Here is a 23,354-nt window from a genome sequence, read left to right as displayed (position 1 = left end):
GTTTCCTAAATGAACGGTGTGTGCTGTTGGAAAATCATGCAGCGTGTAAAAGATTCGTTCAGTGTGAAATACAGACCCAGGGATTTCACATAGCAAAGTACAGAAGTTCATTGATAGTGGTTTCAAATTCCACATTGCAGGCAACCTTTTAGAAAATGACTGCTTGTCAAATGCTGGTGTAGTATCAAAGAAAGACATCCATAACTATCTGAATACTCATCCCTTTTCCAACTACATATCCTGTTTGGGCTAGAATTTTTTTTTAATATTTCAATCAAAAATATATTACTGTAACAGTTTAGATGTAGGAACAGATATGAAACTCTGACTGTCTTCTTAAAAGCCAAACATTAAAGAGATTTGCAAAGATGTAAAGCAATTCAGCTCTTCACCTTGATTTCTTTGTTTTAGAAAATAAAACTGTTGTCATAAAAATATTAATGTTGCATGCAATGAGTTAATTTTTTTACTGTTAAAGGAAGTAATAAAAATTTAAATTTTCTCCTTTTCAGTTTCTAATACAGTAAATGTTATAGTTGTAATCTACATACACAAAAATTCATTGGCTATATTTAAGTATTAAAAATATTTAAGGGTGTAAAGAGGTCTGAGGTGAGAATTTGGAGAATTGTCGACCCAGAGGAATGATTCCACATCTGAAATACATGTCAGGGATGAGATTATGGAAGAACTCATATTTTATACTAAGATACTGATACTAAACAGTAAGGAGTCAGAATATTTTTGAGCATAAAAGTGGTATCATCAAAGCAGTATATAAGGACATTAGAACTATCTGGAGGTGATAGATACATTATGATGGAAGAGGGGCGAGTAGAATGGGAGAAAAGTCATAGTGCATTAGCAGAAGAGCAGATGTAAAGTGTTAGGGCGTCTTAGTGAAGTGAAGTCGCTCAGTCGTGTCCGACTCTTTGCGACTCCTTGTACTGTAGCCTACCATGGGATTTTCTGGGCAGGAGTACTGGAGTGGGTTGCCATTTCCTTCTCCAGAGGATCTTCCCAACCCGGGGATCAAACCCGGGTCTCCCCATTGTAGGCAGACACTTTACCATTTGAGCCACCAGGGAAGATATCTTAGGTTGGCTAAATAAGAGAGACTTGTGAAGTCAGTACTGACTTAGCTACTGATGAGAGGGAACAGTCAAATGTTAGGTTTGAGCTTAGATAACTGCTGTCAGGAGAAACTGATTTGAAGGGGAAGCTGAACTGCTTTCAAAGTTTTGTAGTACTGTGATTAAGCACTTGACATTGAAAAGCCAGATAGAAATATTCGATAGAGAAGTGAAAATTGAGACCAGGGAGCCTTCCGGCTCTTATGGTATGGAGTGCCTCTCTTGCTTAAAATTAAAGTGTGAAGTAAGAAAATGGTGATCTTGATGCTAAAAATTTATATTTTGGTAGCTAGTTGATAGCTTGTATCAAAATCTGACATAATATACATTTATTGACTGTTGTGTGCTTGGCACTAACTACTGTGTTCTTAGTTCTTACATTTGTGTGTATGAATGTGTGTGTGGTTTTTAAGCTCTGTTAACCCATGTTCTTTCATTTCCTTGACTTGTTTACAGCATTTGTGCAGTTATTTTCCTTTTAATAATAGAATGTTGTTTAAACAAGTTATGCTCAAGATTTAACAATGAAAATAGACTTTTTCCCTTTCCTTTTAAAAAAATGACACGATTAGTTGTGGTACATGGAAGAGAAACATCTATTTCATGTCCCTCTTATGATAAGTGTTTTTCATCGAAATTCCTTGATACTGTGTGTATGATTTATTTACCAAGGCTTTTTAAGATGACTGAAAATATGCTCTAACAACCATCTGATATGAAAAACTGAACAAAATGTGTGCTCAGTTGAATGATTCTCTGAAGAAATAATGGTGCAAATGAATTATCAAAGTGTGAAATCATTAGAAACAAAACATGTTTGGGTTTTTATTGAAACTTAATTGCAGGCTTATGTATTTCCTTTTGTAAGCTAAGTTAAAAGAAAATTGCCTATCTAAATTTTTGGAGGCCAGTGTTGTAGGACATATATTGTACCATAATTTATTTTTTCACATAAAAGCTGCTGTTCATTTTTCCCCCAGCATTAACATGCATGCTTTCCTCATGTAGGAGAATATATAAAAAACTGGAGGCCAAGATATTTCCTTTTGAAGACAGATGGCTCATTCATAGGATATAAAGAGAAACCCCAAGATGTGGATTTACCTTATCCCCTCAACAACTTTTCAGTAGCAAGTAAGTTAATTACAATTGTTGATTCACCTTGTATTTATTTATTTGTATGTCTGTATGTGTCAGATACTTTGAGATATGTGGAAAGCCTATGAAAAAGTTTAGGTTTGTTCTTAATTGCAGATAAGTTTTCAGTTTATATAGAATTTCAGTTCCTTAGCATTGGAACTGAAAGGTTCCATGGATTATTATAACGTGTAGTCTTATATAATCCAAACTAGTGTAATTTTTTCATAGTTAGAACTTTGTCATAAAAACCATTCCCCAAGTACATACCTCAAGTTTTTCTTTAAAGTGTACTTTGAACTTGACTGCTGGATTGAACTTGGTTGTAAGATGTTGCAGTTCTTAGTGCACCTGTAATTGAAGTTTCCTGTCATAATCTTAACCCTTTTGATTGATCGTATGATAAGAAACAAGTGATTTACTTTAAACATTATTTTCTGAGAAGATTTTGTTTGTGGTCAATTTTTCTTCCTTACAAATATCTAACACTATTTCTTCCTTACAAGTTTCTAAATAAGTTTGTAATTTAAACTTATTTAGGAATTATATATTTTCTTGAAAATAGCCAAAAATAAACTGAAAGATGATGATGATGATAATGGTGATTATAATTGTTATAACCAGGCTTTCAGATTGTTCAAATTGCTGATTAATCAATGAAAGGGCTTTTCTGTGTTAATTCAGGAGTAAAGCATTTTAAAGCATAATGTTAAGTTAAATAAACTTGCATAAGAGATAAAATTTGTACCATTGTGATAAAATCTTTAACTAGACACACCATTCTTAATTTTTATTTTGATTGTATGCAGTTATCTATTAGTCACGATTTGGAAAGATATGAGGGAAAATTGAAGCAAAAATCAGTTAAAAAATATAGCAGCATCAGAAAATCCAAACTGATAAAAATCCTCGAATGTTATACACGTGATTTTATCATTATATAGCACCCCAGTCTCTCTCTTTTTTTAGATACTTTCTTTCAGTTTTTTTAAACAACAAGGTAGGACAATAAACCAAAAAGTTTGTGAAATCATTTTAACTAAAAAAAAAAAACAAAACTCTTGTTTATGTAAGTGGATTTTTCCATAGGGAATTTCATTTTTTAAAAAGTGAGGATACCGTTACATTTGTGTATTAAGAAAATAATTTTTTCTCCACCAAAATGGCTCATTAGATCCTTATGGCTTTCTCTCAGTAGAAAATTATTTTAAAAATTCTGTTGTCAATTGCAATAATATCTTATATTTTGTGTTGACTTACGAATACATTTTCTTTCTAAAGACATTTTGGGCAAGCGTTTGCTTTAAAATGATAGAAATTGTCTTTTAAAACATTAGCAGTATACATTATCATATCTGACCTAAAGCCAGTGTGGTTTCATAGTTTGTCTATTTTACTAGCAAATGCTATTATTGGTTTGTCTGAAATAATTTATAAAGTACAGAACTCCTGTATCTGCTGATCAAAATGCAGCATTTTTTGACCTTATGAAATTTCACACCCCAACAAGTTTTAAAGACATACTGTATGTCACAGTCTGCCAACATCTGCTCCAACACTTCCACTGGCAGAGGCTGAAATAAATGCTGCAGTCTTGAGGAGAGAACCTATTTTGTGCCTGACAGTCAGCTTATCCATGAAATCAATATTAGTTGGCATCTGTAATCTTTACTTGAATAATCAACTAGTTGTGGATAGTTAAATTAATAAATGAAGTTATAGACCAGCTCCTTAATTTTGGGAAACGTGTTAATAACATGGATCTTACAATAAACTGTTTAAAACTGATTATTTTTAACACCTGACTTATTATAGTCATAAGTTTGCAATAATTTGCTTTTGTCAAAGTCGCGTCTGACTCTTTGCGACCCCATGGACTATACAGTCCCTGAAATTCTCCAGGCCAGAATACTGGAGTAGGTAGCCTTTCCCTTTTCCAGGGGATCTTCCCAATCCAGGGATCGAACCCAGGTCTGCACTGCAGGCAGATTCTTTAGCAGCTGAACCACAAGGGAAGACTGTGAATACTGGAGTGAGTAGCCTATCTCTTCTCCTGCGGATCTTCGCAACCCAGGAATCTAACGGGTCTCCTGCATTGCAGGCGGATTCTTTACCAACTGAGCTATGAGGGAAGCCCCCTTGCAATAATTGCCTGAGATGACAGTGTGTAGTGAAAAGGGCCCTAGTTGAAGAAATAGTTCAAATTTAAGCTCAGCCAAAAACCATGAGTATGACCTTGGGCAGGTCGTTCTCACACTCTCTGGTTTTTAGTCCCTTTATCAGCATGGTGAGGACACCTGAATGAGTTTGTAAGGCCCCTCTTGTCTCTAGCTTTCTGTGATTCTGTGAGGGAAGTTTGAGCAGGCCATTGAAGAGTGAGTGGGAATGAAATTATAAAATAGAGGACAAGAATATTTCAGGCAGAGGGTAACAAGGAATGTTTTCGTGAGGTTTTAAGAGAAGGAACAGGAAGAGCCAGAGAGGGTTACTCTACCAGTAGTCTCCCTCTGGTTCTAGCTGTCTTCAACATGTGACGAAGAGGAGCTAGGAATACGAGGTGCAACATACTCAGGTATGTCGGGAGATGTCATATATACACAGGTATTCCATCCATAGCTACAGAGTGTCACCTGATTTTCCTCATAATTAAAATGTGGTACTTCAAGATGAATCTTTGTGAGTTTTAATGAAACTTTACCAAAATAGGCTTTTTATTTGTATGAAAATAATAAAGTAAGAGAACTAGATGGGACTTAGTATTGATCTTTCCATTCTTCATTAAGTTTCAGATTCCTTTTCTTCTAGTTTAAAATTTCCCCAGAGATAAGTCTTTATACTAGTTGTTTCTACTTTTCAGTCCACCGCAGTCTTAACTTTTTTATTTGCTTGATGAAACCACTTTTAGTAAGTTCTCCAGTGACCCCTTAATTGTTCAGACTAGGAGACATTTTTTTTTAGTTCTTTTCCTGGATTTACATCTGGGGGGCATTCTATAGTTTTGATTACTACTTCTTTCTTGGGATGATCTCTCTCATTGTTTTCTAAGATGCTTTTCTTTCCTGGTTTTCTTGGTTGACTTACTGCATGCATTTGGATATCTAACTGGGTTCTGGCCAAGGACTATTCTCACTTTGTACTCTCTTCCTGGATGGTCACATTCACATTAAGGTTTCAGTTACTCCTAGTATACAGCTTGCTCTCACATTTACATATCTTCAGGGCAGGCCTCTTTTCTGAGCATTAGATTTCAACTGACTATTGGACATCTCTACCTAGATATTTTTGGAGGCAACATATCTTAAGCTGAACTGAAGATAATTTGATTAACTTTTCCCCCTGTATTTACCACCTCAGTTCTGTCTTGAGCAGAAACCTGGATCTATTTCATGCCTTTTTTCCCCTCGTATCTTCACCTTACTCCCAATTTATTTCTAGCCTTTCCCGTCTTGCTTCTTATTTCTTGAAATTATTTCCTTCTCTCTAATCTCTAGAATAGGCCCTCATCATCTCTGCTATAGATTTTTAACTATAGATCTCTGCCTGTAGTTTCTACCACTCATATTCTTCCTTCCCATGAGTGTCAAAGTGATCTTTCTAAAATTAAGTCCTAACTATGCTGCTAACCTGTGAAAACCCGGCCCTAGATCTTCATTTTATCCTGCTGGATAAAGTCCAGATTCCTTAATATATCACGCAACGATCTCAGGCTGGCCTCTGCTCTCAGCTCTTTCCTCATCTCTCTTCTGCTGTCCATCTACACTTTGGCAATACTGAACTGTTTGTAATTTCCTGTATAAACTAGGTAGCATTTCTACTCTGAGCCTTTATGCTGTTCCCTATGTCTGCTATTTGCTGGAATATTTTTTTTTTCGTCCTTTAAGACTATTCAGATTTAAATCCTCAGCCTCATTCCTTGCTGAATCCTTCCTCTCTGTTCTTCACAGAGCTGTTATCTTTTGTTGTTAATCACGTTGCTTGGTTGTCTTGTTCATGTGTATGTCTCATCCAGTAAACTGTGAGTCATTTCAGGGGAAAGAGCTTAGTATTATAAGATCTTTATATCTCACATATCTTAGTGCCTACATCCTAGGCACTAATAGCGGGTTTTGAATGCATTTCTGAAAACATCTAGTCCAGGTTTTTCCTTTTGTAGATGAGAAAAATGAAGCCTTTGAAAATCCAGTGATTTTTTAAAAAATTAATTAATTTATTTTAATTGGAGGCTAATTACTTTACAATATTGTAGTGGTTTTTGCCAAACATCGACATGAATCAGCCACGGGTGTACATGTGTTCCCCATCCAGAACACCCCTCCCACCTCCCTCCCCACCCCATCCCCCAGGGTCATCCCAGTGCACCAGCCCTGAACACCCTGTCTCATGCATCGAACCTGGACCGACGATCCACTTCACATAGGATAATATACATGTTTCAACACTACCCTCTCAAATCATCCCACCCTCGCCTTCTCCCACAGAGTCCAAAAGACTGTTCTTTACATCTGTGTCTCTTTTGCTGTGCTGTCTCGCATATAGGGTCATTGTTACCATCTTTCTAAATTCCATATATATGCGATAGTATACTGTATTGGTGTTTTTCTTTGTGATTTACTTCACTCTGTATAATAGGCTCCAGTTTCATCCACCTCATTAGAACTGATTCAAATGTATTCTTTTTAATGGCTGAGAAATATTCCATTCTGTATATGTACCACAGCTTTCTTATCCATTCGTCTGCCAATGGACATCTAGGTTGCTTCCACGTCTTGGCTATTATAAACAGTGCTGTGATGAACATTGGGGTACACGTGTCTCTTTCAGCGGTTTCCTCTGTGTGTATGCCCAGCAGTGGGATTGCTGGGTCGTATGGCAGTTCTGTTTCCATTTTTTTAAGGAATCTCCACCCTGTTCTCCATACTGGTTGTACTAGTTTGCATTCTCACCAACAGTGTAAGAGGGTTCCTTTTTCTCCTCACCCTCTCCAGCATTTATTGTTTGTAGACTTTTTGATAGCAGCCATTCTGACTGGCATGAGATGATACCTCACTGTGGTTCTGATTTGCATTTCTCTGATAATGAGTGATATTGAACATCTTTTCATGTGTTTGTTAGCCATCTGTATGTCTTCTTTGGAGAAATGTCTATTTAGTTCCTTGGCCCATTTTTTGATTTGGTCTTTTATTTTTCTGGAATTGAGCTGCATGAGCTGCTTGTATATTTTTGAGATTAATTCTATTTTGACATTAATTCTATGTCAGTTGCTTTGTTTGCTATTATTTTCTCCCATTCTGAAGGCTGTTTTTTCACCTTGCTTATAGTTTCCTTGTTGTGCAAAAAATTTTAAGTTTAATTGGGTCCCATTTGTTTATTTTTGCTTTTATTTCCATTACTCGGAGGTGGGTCATAGAAGATCCTGCTGTGATTTATGTCAGAGAGTTTTGCCTATGTTTTCCTCTAGGAGTTTTATAGTTTCTGGTCTTATGTTTATATCTTTAATCCACTTTGAGTTTATTTTTGTATATGGTGTTAGAAAGTGTTCTAGTTTCATTCTTTTACAAGTGGTGGACCAGTTTTCTCAGCACCACTTTTTAAAGAGATTGTCTTTTCTCCATTGTATATTCTTGCTTCCTTTGTCAAAGATAAGGTGTCCATAGTGAAGTCTCTCAGTTGTGTCCGATTCTTTGCTACCCCGTGGACTGTAGCCCACCAGGCTTCTCCGTCCATGAGATTCTCCAGGCAAGAATACTGGAGTGGGTTTACAGTTCCTTCTCCAGGGGATCTTCCCGACCCAGGGATCGAACCCAGGTCTCCCACATTGCAGGCAGATGCTTTAACCTCTGAGCCACCAGGGCAGCCCATAGGTGCGTGGATTTATCTCTGGGCTTTCTAGAAAATTCAGGGATCTTTTTAAGGTTGCTTTGCTAGGTAGTGGTAGCTAAGTGTGCCAGTCGCTCAGTTGTGTCTGACTCTTTGTGACCCCATGGACTGCAGCCGGCCAGGCTCTGTCCATGGGATTCTCTAGGCAAGAATACGGGAGTGGATTGCCATTCCCTTTCCCAGGTAGTTAAGTATCAAAATTAAAATTCATATTTCTCTAATGTCACTGAAGTGTTATCTCCCATTCCGTGCTCCCCCATTTCAGTTCAGTCGCTCAGTCGTGTCTGACTCTTTGCAACCCCATGGACTGCAGCACACCAGGCTTCCCTGCCCATGGGTTGTTCCCCCAACCCCTCCTCCATTCCCCACCTCCATTCTGTTACATTTTCCCTATCTAGAGCTTTGAGATCTGATTTTGGGTCAGAATTCCAACTCTTAAATTGCTAGATATCCTTTGGCATGCATAATGTAAGTTCTCCAATACCTATAAAATGTGGATAACAGTATTTGACCTTTATCCTTTTTTGGATGGATCAAATATGAACTATATTGGAAATGGCCTTCTAAATATAATACTGTAGAAATGAAAGTAAAATTATATTTTTTCCAAGAAAGTTGTATCTCTGCTCAGAAATATGGTTAGGTAAATTACTAACTATCAGCATTCAAAACACCAAGATCATGGCACCTGGTCCCATCACTTCATGGCAAACAGAAGGGGAAAAAGTGGAAGCAGTATCAGATTTTATTTTTGGAGGCTCCAAAATCAAATCATTGCATACAGTGACTGTAGCCATGAAATTAAAAAACACTTGCTCCTTGGAAGGAAAGCTATAACAAACCTAGACAGCATATTCAAAAGCAGAGACATCACTTTGCCAACAAAGATCCATATAGTCAAAGCTATTTTTCCAGCAGTCATGTACAGATGTGAGAGCTGGATCATAAAGAATGCTGAGTGCCGAAGAACTGATGCTTTCAAATTGTGGTGTTGGAGAAGACTCTGAGAGTCCTTGGATAGCAAGGAGATCAAACCAGTCAATCCTGAAAGAAATCAACCCTCAGTATTCACTGGAAGGACTGTTGCTGAAGCTGAAGCTCCAGTACTTTTGCCATCTGATGCAATGAGCCGACTCATTGGAAAAGACCCTGATTCTGGGAAGGATTGAAAGCAAAAGGAGGAGGGGCAGCAGTGGATGAGGTGGTTACATAGCATCACCGATTCAGTGGGCCTGAATCTGAGCAAACTCCGCGAGATAGTGGAGGACAGGGAAGCCTGGCGTGCTGCAGTTCATGGAGTTGCAGTCAGACACGACTTAGCAACTGAACAACAGCAGCAAATTTTTTTTTCATTTATTTTTATTAGTTGGAGGCCAGTTACTTTACAATATTGTAGTGGTTTTTGCCATACATTGACATGAATCAGCCATGGCTTTACATGTGTTCCCCATCCTGAACCCTCCTCCCACCTCCCTCCCCTAGCAAATTATTAATTATAGATTGAAATTTACCTTTGCATAGGAAACATTTCATTTTGACTGAAAAATAATATAGGATACATACAAGATTTGTTGCAAAGCTCTTTTCAAAGGTACATTGAGCATAATAGCTTATCTACCCAGGTAGTAGTGACGATTCCTGACATGTTGACAGTTAATTAGTTCAACTCAAACGTGGATGCAATTGATCAATGGAGAGCTTGAACATTGCCCGTGTCTTGAGACTGATCATACTTTTGACTTAGTCCTTCCTTCTCACTGTGGTGGTAAGGGGAAAGTGCCAGCCTATGTACCCAGGAGCACCTGCTAGAATTCTGCCTTATTCTGTGATGCAAATACTGGCCCACTCTGACAATATCCCTTTCCTCTCTGAAACCTTTCTTCTGTCTCTCTTAAAAAAAGAAATTGGTCAGCATTTCTTAGGCCAATTTTAGAAGTGCAATGGCCTGTTTACTCACTAACCTATTATTTGAAAGAAAATAAGGGAGTTATGGGACTTAAACCTACCCAAAACCATTTTTACCTCTGAATAATATTAGACTCTGAGATTTTAAATAAATGTGTAGAAAAATCAATTGATTCCTACTAATGCTTTCATTGTATTTGTTCATGGGGATAAAGGAATAGCTTATGACTTGATTCTTAGTATTATATGTGATAAAAAATAGTCTGTAGAAAACAACTCTGTAAATCTAGAATAACCATAATATATAAATACACAAGGATTATGGGAGATCAGAAAATTAATGCTGTGGAGGTTGAGGGAATAGATAAAAGTAAGGTAGGATGACTAGAAAAGAATTTATGCATAAGGCAAGGTTAACATAAGCCTAGAAGGACAGGTGATATTTAGGTTTTCAGAAGGAAGAAGACTTTCTCAGTGAGGTTAACAACATAAGCAAAAATGAAGTCCAGAATTAAAGATTAGCTTGTTTGTAAACATTGTAAATAATATGGATAGAAAATTTTTGTTGAGGGAAAAAACTCTTAAGGTTGGATAAACTATAATCAGACTGTGAAAGATCTTGAATACTAGTTTGATTTTTTTTTAATGGAAACCCATTGGAAACCATTGGAGACTTTTGATCGTTAGGTATCCAAGTCAGTATTGATTTAAAAACAACCTATCCGGTTTTAGTTCTCTTCCTCTTCCTGCCATAAGTCAGCCAGTCAGCAAGGTACTGCCATATTTTCCCTACTTCTCAGTCTTACTGCTGTCTTCCTCATTCAGTTGGATTATTATGATCGTCTCTTAATAATTATCTCTCGCCTTCAAGTATTCTCTGTAGTATTTGGAAGCAATACATAGGATCTTCAAAAAGAATCTTCCTTAGCAGATGACATTTTGCTTAGGGAAATCTTAAGTTTTCTCCATTTTCACAAGAGGAAGATGAATTTTTTTCTTATTTATGTTTATACATGTATATGTAAGTATTCCTTTTTTTCTTCTGTTACTCCTCCATGTTCCATATGTTTTTTTGGACACAGATTAGTAGATTTTATTAAGTTCAACTGGATGTGAAATTCCTAATCCTGTTTTTGTTTTGAGTGATTTTTAGACTATTTTATGTACTTGATCATTGTAAGACTTGTTTTCTCTAATTGTGTTCAGATTTTTAGGAAAATAGAAAGTTATATCTGGTACTTGGATTATCTGTCTCACTATGAGGAATGCCTTGGAAGAAAGTGAAAGTCGCTCAGTCGTGTCCAGCTCTTTGGGACTCCATGGACTATATAGTCCATGACAGTTCTCCAGACAAGAATACTGGAGTTGGTATCCATTTCCTTCTCCAGGGGATCTTCCCAACGCAGGGATTGAACCCAGGTCTCCTGTATTGCAGGTGGATTCTTTACTGTCTGAGCCACCAGGGAAGCGCAGGAATGCTGGCGTGTGTAGCCCATCCCTTCTCCAACACGTCTTCCTGACCCAGGAATTGAACCAGGGTCTCCTGCACTGCAGGCGGATTCTTTCCCAGCTAAGCTACCGGGGAAACCTGGTATGCGTTACTTAAATGAATTACTGTAAATTTAATCGAAATTTCTTCCTATCCTTCATTTTTATGGATGATACTATATTCATATATTTACAAACTTTAACCCATAAAACCAAGTTTAGAATTGGGAATGTCAAGAACCTTTTTAAAAAAATCACTTTAAAAGGAGGTAGTTTTTAGACAATTTTGAAGAATAATAATGCCATATTTAGTCACATATTTCCTCCTTCTCATTGAAATCACACTTCAATCTGATTTAAAAAATTTTTCCACAGAATTTCTACTCTTTCGTTCTTTTTTCTACATTGTACAACAAATGTGCACAAAAGAAAATGTGTAATTCCATTTTAATGGATATGACTATGACAGTTTAGAATGTCAAACCCAGCTCCTACATATGAGAACTGTCTGTATCACTGAAACATTTCATCAGTTATATGTCCTCTATAAATGTAAATGTATGTGTGTATCATTTGAGCTTCCTCTTAAATAATCTCATGATTTTACTACTTGCTTCATTATAATATTGCAGGTGAACTGCTCAGATTTTGCTTAGAGCATGTATTTTTCCTGGTAGCAGCTCTCATGATTTCTCACTCCTCTTTTCTGATTTACTCTAGAGCTAATCTGGGGCTTCTCTGGTGGCTCAGAGGGTAAAGTGTCTGCCTGCAATGCAGGAGACCCAGATTCAATCCCTGGGTCGGGAAGATCCCCTGGAGAAGGAAATGGCAACCCACTCCAATATTCTTGCCTGGAGAATCCCATGGATGGAGGAACCTGGTGGGGGTCACAGAGAGTTGGACACGACTGAGCGACTTCACTCTGAGAGCTAATCTGTTGAGTTGTGGTCTTTACCTTCTCAGTTTCAGTCATCAGACTGTAATTTAGTGTGGGTCTTATGTAGAATGGAGGAAAATAATAAACTTCCAGAGCATCATCACTATGTATACTCACTTAAAAAATTTCCTCCATGGTTTATTATAAGATCTGATATATTAGAAGATCACAAAACTTGGAATCAGAAGACCTAAGTTTGAGTCTTGGTTCTGCTTTTTTACTAGCTCTGTGACCTTGGGCAAATCACAAAACTCTCTTGATCTTCGTTTTTCTTAGCTTTAAACATGAGGTTATCTGCTGTTCAGGATTAGGATGGGGGTTAAATGAGGTGATATATGTGAAAACACTTTGTAAATTACAAATGCTTACAAATAAAAATAATAGCATAAGATAGAATATGCTCAGTAATATTTGCTTCAGTTCAGTTCAATTCAGTCACTCAGTCGTGTCCGACTCTTTACGACCCCCTGAACTGCAGCATGCCAGGCCTCCCTGTCCATCACCAACTCCCGGAGTCCACCCAAACCCATGTCCGTTGAGTCGGTGATGCCATCCAACCATCTCATCCTCTGTCGTCCCCTTCTCCTCCTGCCCTCAATCCCTCCCAGCATCAGGGTCTTTTCAAATGAGTCAACTCTTTGCATCAGATGGCCAAAGTATTGGAGTTTCAGCTTCAGCATCAGTCCTTCCAATGAACACCCAGGACTGGTCTCCTCTAGGATGGACTGGTTTGATCTCCTTGCAGTCCAAGGGACTCTCAAGAGTCTTTTCCAACACCACAGTTCAAAAGCATCAATTCTTTGGCACTCAGCTTTCTTTATAGTCCAACTCTCACATCCATATACGACCACTGAAAAAACCATAGCCTTGAATAGACGGACCTTTGTTGACAGAGTGATGTCTCTGTTTTTTAATATGCTGTCTAGGTTGGTCATAACTTTCCTTCCAAGGAGCAAGTGTCTTTTAATTTCATGGCTGCAATCACGTCTGCAGTGATTTGCTTAATTGAGTTAAGTGGCAGCCAATTTTCCAGTTAAATTGTATCAGAGTAAGGTGGAAACTACTCTATTGGGTTTTCTTTAAAGATGTTGCAAGTTTTAAGTAGAAGCTATGTACAACTAACATCACTGACTCAGTGGAGGTGAATCTGAACAAACTCCAGCAGATAGTGAAGGACAGGGAAGCCCGGCACACTGCAGTCCGTGGAGTCTCAAAGAGTTGAACATGACTTAGCAACTGAACATACAGATCTACAACAAGATTGAAATTGAGAATGACTCCTCTTGTTTGGTTTTGGGCAAAAAAATCTCAATTGTATTTAACCCCAAAGAGTGAGTTTGTAGAGACTGGTCTTTCTTATAACTAAGTAACATGTGCTAGACCCCTCAACCATGCACATGGCCTCCTTCTGGAAAATGAAGAACATCACTGCAGCTGAAAAGGCAGCACCTTTTCTGATCTCAGAGGACCAGAGTGATCTCAGAGGACCAGGGTGCAGGCCAAATTCTTTAATTAGAGGTTTAGTCAGAAGTGTTTTGTTTTTTCAATAAAGATAATAATATCCCCAAATGTCTTTCTGACTGTTCTAAGAGGATCCTTTGGTTACTATTCACTGGGGGAAAATTTCACATTAATTTGGTTCTTCCATTAGATAATTACTTTTTTGTGAGATGGAGTGTGCAGTGGGAATTGTTTTTAACGGAAGGTAGTCAAGGAGTGGTCAGCTTCTATAGCCTATATTAATATGAGGACATAAAAGAGGCCCCAGCAGAACTAAGCTTCCTTCCTCCCTTCCTTCATCCTTTTCTTTTCCCCTTCCTCCCTTCTCTTCTTCCTCTTTCTCTCTGCCTTGCTCTCTTCCTCCTTCCCTCCTTCCTTCTCTCATTCAGCTTCCTCTTAGGTTAGCAGTCAACTCTTGCTTATCCAGAGATACTTGTGTGAAAAATACTATGTGTGCAATAATTTTCACTGAATTGTTCTTAAATACGATTTCCTCTGACTCCTTTCTTTACTTCCTTTTCTCACCATCTTAAGTAGCAGCCTCATACACTTGTTCTGTTTTGAGATTTCCTACTTTGTTTGCATATGATTTAAAGTAACACAATTCGGATATATAGGAGTTATCACTTAATATTTAAACAAATTTTTAGGAAATCTAAGTTCAAATGAATATTTAGAAAGTTTTTATTGAGGGTTTATTGTGTTCTCAACATTGTACCAGGTACTGAGGGAAAAGAGAAGGAAATAAGGAAGGAAACCAACCTTTCTTTGAGCCTTACTATGTGCCAGGCCCTTTCACATATGTTATCTCATTTAATCTTCACAACAACATTCTGAGGTAAGTATTATGTTCTCCATTTTAAAGAGACTGAGAGATTATGTGACTTAACTGGCAAATGGCAGAGCCAGAATTTCAGCCCATGTCTAACAGAATGCTAACCTTGAAGTCTGCATTCCTTTCATTAATCCATAGATATAGCCCTTGGATTTGAAGAATTTATAATCTGCTAGCAAAATATGCCACAAGCCCTTGGAATTAGTATTTTTTGAGATTGGTATTTTGATGGTTCAGTTCTGAAGTAGGTTTATAATTAATATATTCAGTAAGTTTTAGGAAAAGGAGGTATCATTGAGGGGTAGATCATCAAGAAAAGCTTCGTTGGAAATTGAGATTGTTTGGAAAAATAGTAAGATTTCAAAAGATGATGTATATTTTAGGTAACAGATCACAATAATTTGAAAAAATTATTTCTGAGAAACTTCAGTTGAATCTCTTATTGTTAATTTAAATGGGTATGAAATCCTCAGAATATGGATGAAACCTCCAGATGGTGTGTTATTTCTTGTCCCTGTATAGACTGAAAGATACCAAAGGAGAAAGAAACATAAGTGACAGGAATAAATATGGCACCTGAAATATTTAGCAGACTGCCATAATCGTACCAGATACTCTGTATGATTTCTCAGTGTCAGAGTTAGGCATTATGTCCTCTATTTGCTGACTTGGCTTTTACATGAAGTTTCTGTCGTCACATTGCTATTCATCTTCTCTCCTAGTAGAATATAAAATAATTTTACTGATACAAATAAATAATTCTATTTTAAAATACCATCTTAAAGTCATTATTTTTTCTTTAGTTAAAAATAGTTTGAACTGTAGGTTTTAGCTTGGAAAGGGGCATATCATCTGTTTACTGTTTTTTAACCTGACTTATTTTATGTAAGAGAGCCGATGTGGTGTGACTGGGGAGTGAATAGTGGGCGTGGGGTAGGAGGACCACCACCTGCAGCCTGTGTATGATAAGCAGCTATGATGGGGTTTTGCATAATTTTTAATGTTAAATACTGTTAGGTCAGTATACTTCAGTTTTTCAACTACAGTTTTGCTAAGTGTATAACACTCAGGTAGCCTTTGGTGCTGAGGATCCTTGTACTATTGGTTTCTCTTATTACTGATCCTATAATTTTCCTCTGTGATACTGTTCCATATCTGAAGAGTGACAATAATCCTTTTTATACACTTTTCTGTGTATACTCATTTATGGCCTAATTAAATCTATAGATTGTTTTTGGTTAAGTTAAATATAGATAAAACGTACCTGATTTACATGTTTAATATTTACTTTTTAACTTAGTTTCTTTTCTAGAAAGTAAAAGCTTATTTGTAATTACTTTCTAAAATTTTAAATTAGGGAATTCCCTGGCAGTCCGGTGGTTAGGACTACTCCGCTCTTTCACTGCTGAGGGCTCAAGTTAAATCCCTAGTCAGGGAACTAAGATCCCACCGGCCATGCACTGCAGTCAAAAAAAAAGTCCCCCAAAATTGTAAATTAAAAAATGATTATATGCCCATTACTTGCTCCTTTAATCCTATTTTACTTATAATTGGGCTTCCCAGGTGGCTCACTGGTAAAGAATCTACTTCCCGACTTACAATTAATACATGTGAAATGAATAGAGACTTAAGGAAGTAAAAGGAAGAGAACTAACATTGTTTAAGCTCCTATGTATAAAGTGCCTTATTTACAGCAACATAACAAGAAAATCATGAGATAAATATTACCTTAAAAAAAAAAAAAAAAACTAGTGAAGCTGGGGCCTTGAGAGATTGAGAAATTCTAGACTCTCAAAGCAAGTACTTGGGAAAACTAATGATTTGGACCAGACTGTATAACTTCTGGGGCTTCCACAGTGGCTTAGTGGTAAAGAATCCGCCTGCAACGGGGGTTCGATCCCTGGGTCAGGAAGATCCCCTGGAGAAGGAAATGGCTATCCGCTTCAGTATTGTTGCCTGGAAATTCCCATGGACAAAGGAGCCTGGCGGGTCACAGTGCATAGGCGTGCCAAGATTCGGACACGTCTGAAGCAACTGAACAAGCATGCATTTCTCACACCTGGCTTGAGTGTATTTAATCATAAATGGAGTTCAGAGATAACTCTTCTTCAAGTAATGCTTATTCAGCACCACAGAAACTTTGTGGTATGTCAAGTATTATTAACAGTAAGTTAGTAGCAGACTCTTGTTTTTGAGAGGTATATTGTATATAACCTTGATACTTAATTATGCTTTAGCAGAGGGACAAGCATGGAGGTGGTAGCCAGATGTCTGATTACTTGATAGAAATTTATTATGTAATATTGGGCCAGTCACTTCACCATCCCTGGTGTTTTATTATTTGTGATATGAAGGCGTTGGCATGAAGAACCTCCAAAGTCTTCTAGAAATAAATGATTTGCCTGTGAGCCACAGATAATTTCTTGGAACATTCAATCTTTTGAGAATTAATGCAAATAATAATTTACCACTTGTTGAGCATCCTTGTGTTATGCATTTTATATGTGTATTATTAGTCACAATGATAGTTTTGCAGGATATGTAATGTCTCTGTTTTATAGCTGGGGAAACTGGGCCCATAGAAATTGCCCATGGTCATGCATTTGGTGAACTTTGGGACTTAAAGCTAAAACCACAGCTTTCAGGTGTCAAGGCCAGTGCTTTTTACACATCACTGCTTAACTAAAACATCTCTGGCTGCTGTGGGGTCTTGTGGTAAAACGTTTTGTAGCATAGGAAGCATAGGTAGAAGGTGTGGGCTTTCCTTCCTCTAGATTATATGTCAGTGTCATGGATTGAGTCTTGTCATTCTCAACTAGTATATGAAAATATGTTTCAGAGCTTTCAGATGTTCCCATTTAAGGAAACTGAAACTAAATGCAGAGAATTTACTCTAATAAGTGAAGATTTCAGCCTTCCTCTTCTATCAAAAAATGCATAAGAGTTTTAGAGACAGAATCGTCTGGATATTAGTATGAATTATATGATCATTGCATTTTTAACAAGTTAGGCTTGAGGGACACTATTTTTATCTTGCTGCAGCTATATACTGAATCACTGCCTTTCTGTTTCTTCCCCTATATCTTTGTTATTTTAAACCTTTGTTATATTTTGAGTAAAGTTAAATGAGGCTCAAGGCCATAGTGAGGGGAAGGACCTTTAAGCCTTGGAATTTAGGAAGGATAGAGGAGCATTCTTTTCGGTTGGAAATAATACATAATCAAGCAGATGCTAATGAAAAAATGAAATGCAGAGAATGAAAAAAGAGGCAAGGGTGCCTGTTTGAAAGTTTTATGGAGGAGAGTACATTGCCCCTTTATTACAATAATGTTTCTGCACTATAATAAGGTCTTTCATTGCAAGTTCAGCTTTTTTCATTCATTTGTTTTGTGCTCTGCTTCCTGTTACTAATTGTCAGCACAATGGTCTTCCAGCTATGAAGTCTCAGTGTCCTTTTGGACCAATTTGTCATTGTCTTTCTCCCTCACCCCCAACCCGTGCACTATTACTATGGTTGCATTTTTAGACATTTTTTATGTTTTAAAATGGCAATGCTTTTGAAACATGCCAGAATAGTTCATGCTAATTGAATCATCCATCCAGCAACAGTTATTGCTTCCAAAAGCACACTGATAAAGTTTCTTTCTCTATAGGATATTCTTATAAAGTAATTAAAATATATAATACTTTCTTCATAGCATTATTTCATATGAATTGTTTCCTTTGAGCTTTACAGTTGTGCTATGGACATAGGACATTTTGTTAAAATATTTTTGTTAAACTATATTAGTTACAGTTCTGCTGTTACCTCCTAAATTCTTTGGGATTTCTGTGACTTTAGGAACTTAAATTTCTGTTGTTTTCCTTCTCATGGCTCTATACTCTAACAGATAGATTATCTTATCATTAAGGAATCAACAAGATTGACTTAGATTGACAAACCTGAACAAGTTCTGATTCCAGCAACTCTAGTCACACGTTAATTTGTGTTAGTTTTAACATTTGGGCCAATAAGTATTTCAAATGTGCTCTCAGCTTTATATCAGCAATCTAATATTGACAGAAAGACATTTTTTCCAGTGAAAGTTTGGTCAGTTTTCTCTGGGGGAAAACTGTTTCAGTATTCTCCATGTCACCTGTTTCTGTCACTTTAGTATTGCAGAAAACTTGAAAATAAAATATAAATAAGTCTTGTTATAAATAAAAAATAAAACATTTCTTCCTTTCTTATAGGAAGCTAACATTCCTAAAGCAGTATGTGACATACAAGAAGGTCCAAGAATTTAGAGCTAGAAAATCTGAATTTAGAGACTCAGCTTTACAACCTTAATGACTTGATGATTTTGAACAAGTGACTTAAAAATCAGACAACCTTCATTTTCTTATTTGTGAAATGGAAATGATGAAAATACTTTAGAACTTTATCGAGAGAATTAAGTGAGAAATCATACATGTAATATCTTAATCTTGTGGTTAAGCTGCTAATAACATGCTAAAATAAAGACTTAGTAGTTAATTATTGAAAAAGAATGAATTTTGGAGAAATGTATAATGGAAAACAGTTTTCCTATTGACTTAAATTGGCAAAGATGAAATTTGTTTCAATTCTGCTAGAGATGAATGAGCTGATTCTTCCAACATATGCTGTTCCTTTGGCTTACCAGTTAAACTAGATTATAAATTAAGTATTTTTATACTGCTGCAAGGACTTCCCTGGTGGCTCAGACGGTAAAACATCTGCCTACAATGCGGGAGACCCAAGTTTGATCCCTGGGTTGGGAAGATCCCCTGGAGAAGGAAATGGCAACCCACTCCAATATTCTTGCCTGGAGAATCCCATGGATGGAGGAGCCTGGCAGGCTACAGTCCATGGGGTCTCAAAGAGTTGGACATGACTGAGTGACTTTACTATACTGCTGCAAAGACCTAGAGACTTATTTGTGGTTGTGGTGGAAGCTTTTTAAATAAAAGTTTGAGTAAGACTAATCAGGCTGATAGTATGTAGGACAACTCAGACAGGAGAGAAGGCTAGAGAAAGGGAGACCATCTGGGAAACCATATTAGGGGTCCAGATTTTGGTAAATTCTCTGGATGGATGTAGCAATGAAAAGAAGGGATGGTTCAAAAGACATTACAAAAGAACTGTTACAGTGAGTGTTGTAGCCTTAGCCATGGGTTGAAAGACAATCAAAGATGACTGAGGATGTGTTTCTTGGATGATTAGTAAGATTATATAGTATTAAAATGAACAGAAGCATTGTGTTGTGCTAATTTTCAGTTTGGAAGATTAGGAAAAAACACCCATTTAGATATGTTGAAAATAAAGAAATAATAGGTCCTCAAGAGAGCTGCCAGTTTTGCCATAAAGAAATGGAGCTTGATGGAAAGGCTGACACTAGAGGTGCAGGCTTGACATCAAATGTCACGTCTTAATTTTGGCAGAGTCATGTGAGAGACTCCCCAGAGTGACGTCCAAAGTCCTTACCAGGTCACTGAGCATCTTGTAGAGCTCCTCTCCTCATATACTCCAGAAGTTACTTTGGTCACACTGCACTTAGAGTTTCTGACATGTCTGAACTCTCCAGCTGTGGGTCTTTGTTCTTAGCGTTCCTTCAGCCCAGATCACTCTTCCCACAGATAGCTGCATTGACTGCCCATTTCACTAAGAGAGACCCTTTCTAACTAATCTTTCTAAAATAGTACTACTTTCCCTTTTTTCTGACTTGTTGCCCTGTGTAATTTGTCTTCACAGTACTAATTAGCACCTATTATGTTATAAACTAATTGTTTTTCATGTTTATTGTTTGATCACTCATCTTTTTAGTAAAACATAAGCTTTATGAAAAATACGGACTTGGTTTTGTTCACTGCTCTATCTTCAGTGCCTGGTTTGTTGCATACTGTAAGCACACAATAAATATTTATTTAACGAATGTCTAAATTTACTAAGGATAAAATTATCATAAAAGAAAATTGTAGCACAAAGTCCTCAGCATAAGGGAGCAGCTCAGTTCTAGGGAAGAGGCCCTAAGAAAGAAGATTAATGAATGGTCAGAGAGTTTCAGGTAAAATCAGGCAAGTCTGTGTCACAGGACCCTGGGGGAGTACCTTATGGGTAGGGAGCCAAGAGCATCAGATGCAGCAAAGAAATGAAAACGAGAAAAACAAAATATATCTGATGAGAAGAGATTTCAGGAGACCAGTAGGAACCACAGCTTATGTAAATGGTTAAAGAATATGTAACAAAGACCATTTTTGTAAATAATGGTTTTTAAAGGGAGGGAAAGGAGCATTTAGTACATGTGCATCTTGCTCTATATGTATATTTATTATTTATTCACCCTGGTATGCATTGATAAGCAACTATGAAAATGAGTAGAAATGGTCACATTGATACATGGAAGCTTGAGGTATTTAAGTTGTAAATTAGAGTTAATACAACTAAATTGATTTTTCTAATAGTGATACCTTTCCCTGGTGGTTCAGATGGTAAAGAATCCGCCTGCAGTGTGGGAGACCTGGGTTCAATTCCTGGGAAGATCCCCTGGAGAAGGGAATGGCTACCCACTCCAGTATTCTGGCCTAGAGAATTCCGTGAACAGAGGAACCTGGTGGGCCGCAGTCCATGGGCTCGCAGAGAGTCAGACATGACTGAGTGACTTTCACTTCTCTTAAACTTCAATGCCCAAGTGAAATAGTCTGAAGTTTAATTTATGTTCAGTGAATTTCATTTACTAGAAGGGTCTTTGTTTTAGATATTAAAATGCACATTTTATTTAAAAAAACAATTTCCTTGGACATTTTGATACATATTTTGTGAAAAGAATCTAATATTATTCTGGAAGGAGTTTCTATTTTTAACTTTTTATCATAAACATTTTCAGAGATACAGATAAGTAGAGAAACTAGTATTGAACTCTCATGACTACTGTATGCCTAACAAACAACAGAACCAAAAAAAAAACTAGCTTGCCTAATGGTATATTAGATGTTTGCATGACTGTTACAACTCTGTTAGGAAATGCCTCTTTTTATTTTCATTATCTTAATCACTCTCCCACAATGACCACAATGTGTTTTTACCTGAAGTTTCAAGTATACAGAGGATATGCAGAGAACAGTTGTTCTAGAAGACTCTTGAAGTGCTCGTTTGTTTAATTAAAAGCAGGATATGGTGGACCAACAAAATTGAAATATGTTGATGGGGGAAAATGTTGGCTCTAAAATGTATTATTGGTAAATGGTGGTGTCTATGGTGACCATATTCATTAAATAACAACGAATTAGGAGAGGTTCACCGTAACATGTTGTGATTTCAAATATAAGTTAAATCCACAAGTAGTATTCCATGTTACAACCAAAGCAGTGAAGTTTATGATAATGAAAATGTCAGGATTTGATATATGTATCATAAAGTGAAAACCTCTTATAGAGTGGAATATAATGTTAATAACCCAGTCTTATTCCCGTCTTTCATAGAATTTTGTATGTTATAAAATGTGAGAACTTCTTTTTTTTTTTTCCTATTCTATTTCCTTATGTGAGAGAATGGTTTGTTGATGCTGGGTAATAGGTAAATGATTCAGACCCAAACAGCTAGAAACATGCAGCTGGACCAGTGCTAGTTTGGGAATCACTTTTTTGTCATAAGTAGTTGAAATTTTTATTATAGCTAGCTTTATTGGTATTGTAGTGCATAGAATCCAGCAGTGAAAAGATCTGGAGCCTCTGCTGCCCTCCTGGCTATGTTCTTTCCCTTCTGCTTCTCATCTGAATCCACCTTTCCCCTACATGCCTGCTTGGAGAAACAAAAAATGCCAGGACCAGTATCCTACTAAGAGTAGTTCTCATCCCTGACCGTCTCATCGCCATGGTGTGCTCAGAGCCAGGAGCAGACACACTGGGGCCTACCTCCCTCTCCAGACATTGTTTCCAGTGAAGATTATCCTGGTTTTCTTTGTAGGAGAAAAGATGTCACGCAAGGGAGAGCAGTCAAGCTTAGCAAGGTATGGGGAAGGCACAGAGGAGGGAACAGCCAGGCCTGCCTTCTGCAGATTATTGCTAACCTTTTTACAGGCAGTTTTCTTAACAGTGTATTCTTTCCAGATAAGAATGGAATGTGGTTTCAGACAGACCTGGGGGTAAAGCCTTATACAGGTACTTAAAACGAGCTAAACAAGCTATGTGTTTGTGAGCAAGTTATTTAGCTAGTTTCAATCTCAGTCTGCTCATTTATAATGTGGAGGATAATAACAGCTCTTAGGTTTGACCTTCAGGTGAAATTAATATTTAGAAACCTCTAATGAGTACAGTGCCTGGCACATAGTGATCTCAATATATATATCCTCTACTGATCTTGCTGTCTATCATGGTACCTACCTGCCACACCTAAGCTATTTTCCTCTTAGCGTAATGAATACATCTCTAAGGTTGATGAGTTGAGTCTTAACTGGGTGCTATGATTTTCTGCTCCCTGGACAATAAAAACTTTACATAAAAGAAAGAAATATTCTTTTCCCTCTTATAAAGAATATCTGTAATA

The 23,354-nt window shown here is 37.1% G+C and overlaps 1 protein-coding gene across 3 annotated transcripts in view; it reads left to right on the top strand.

Moving 5' to 3' along the window:
* Positions 1-23,354, top strand: part of AKT3 (AKT serine/threonine kinase 3) — a 272,836-nt gene that overhangs the window by 132,566 nt on the left and 116,916 nt on the right. For 2 of the 3 annotated variants that reach the window (XM_043486077.1, XM_043486076.1), the window contains one exon: positions 2,142-2,267. Coding sequence is in view for 1 of the 3 variants with exons in the window: in XM_043486076.1 (XP_043342011.1) it covers positions 2,142-2,267 (126 nt within the window). In the remaining 2 variants the exon portion in view is untranslated. Of the gene's footprint in view, positions 1-2,141; positions 2,268-14,774; positions 14,816-23,354 lie in introns of those variants that run through there. The other variant, XM_043486079.1, reaches the window with a different exon arrangement.

Source organism: Cervus canadensis, chromosome 13 (genome assembly GCF_019320065.1).
Source record: "Cervus canadensis isolate Bull #8, Minnesota chromosome 13, ASM1932006v1, whole genome shotgun sequence".
NCBI classification, from domain to species: domain Eukaryota; kingdom Metazoa; phylum Chordata; class Mammalia; order Artiodactyla; family Cervidae; genus Cervus; species Cervus canadensis.
This window is presented reverse-complemented; position numbering and strand designations above follow the sequence as displayed.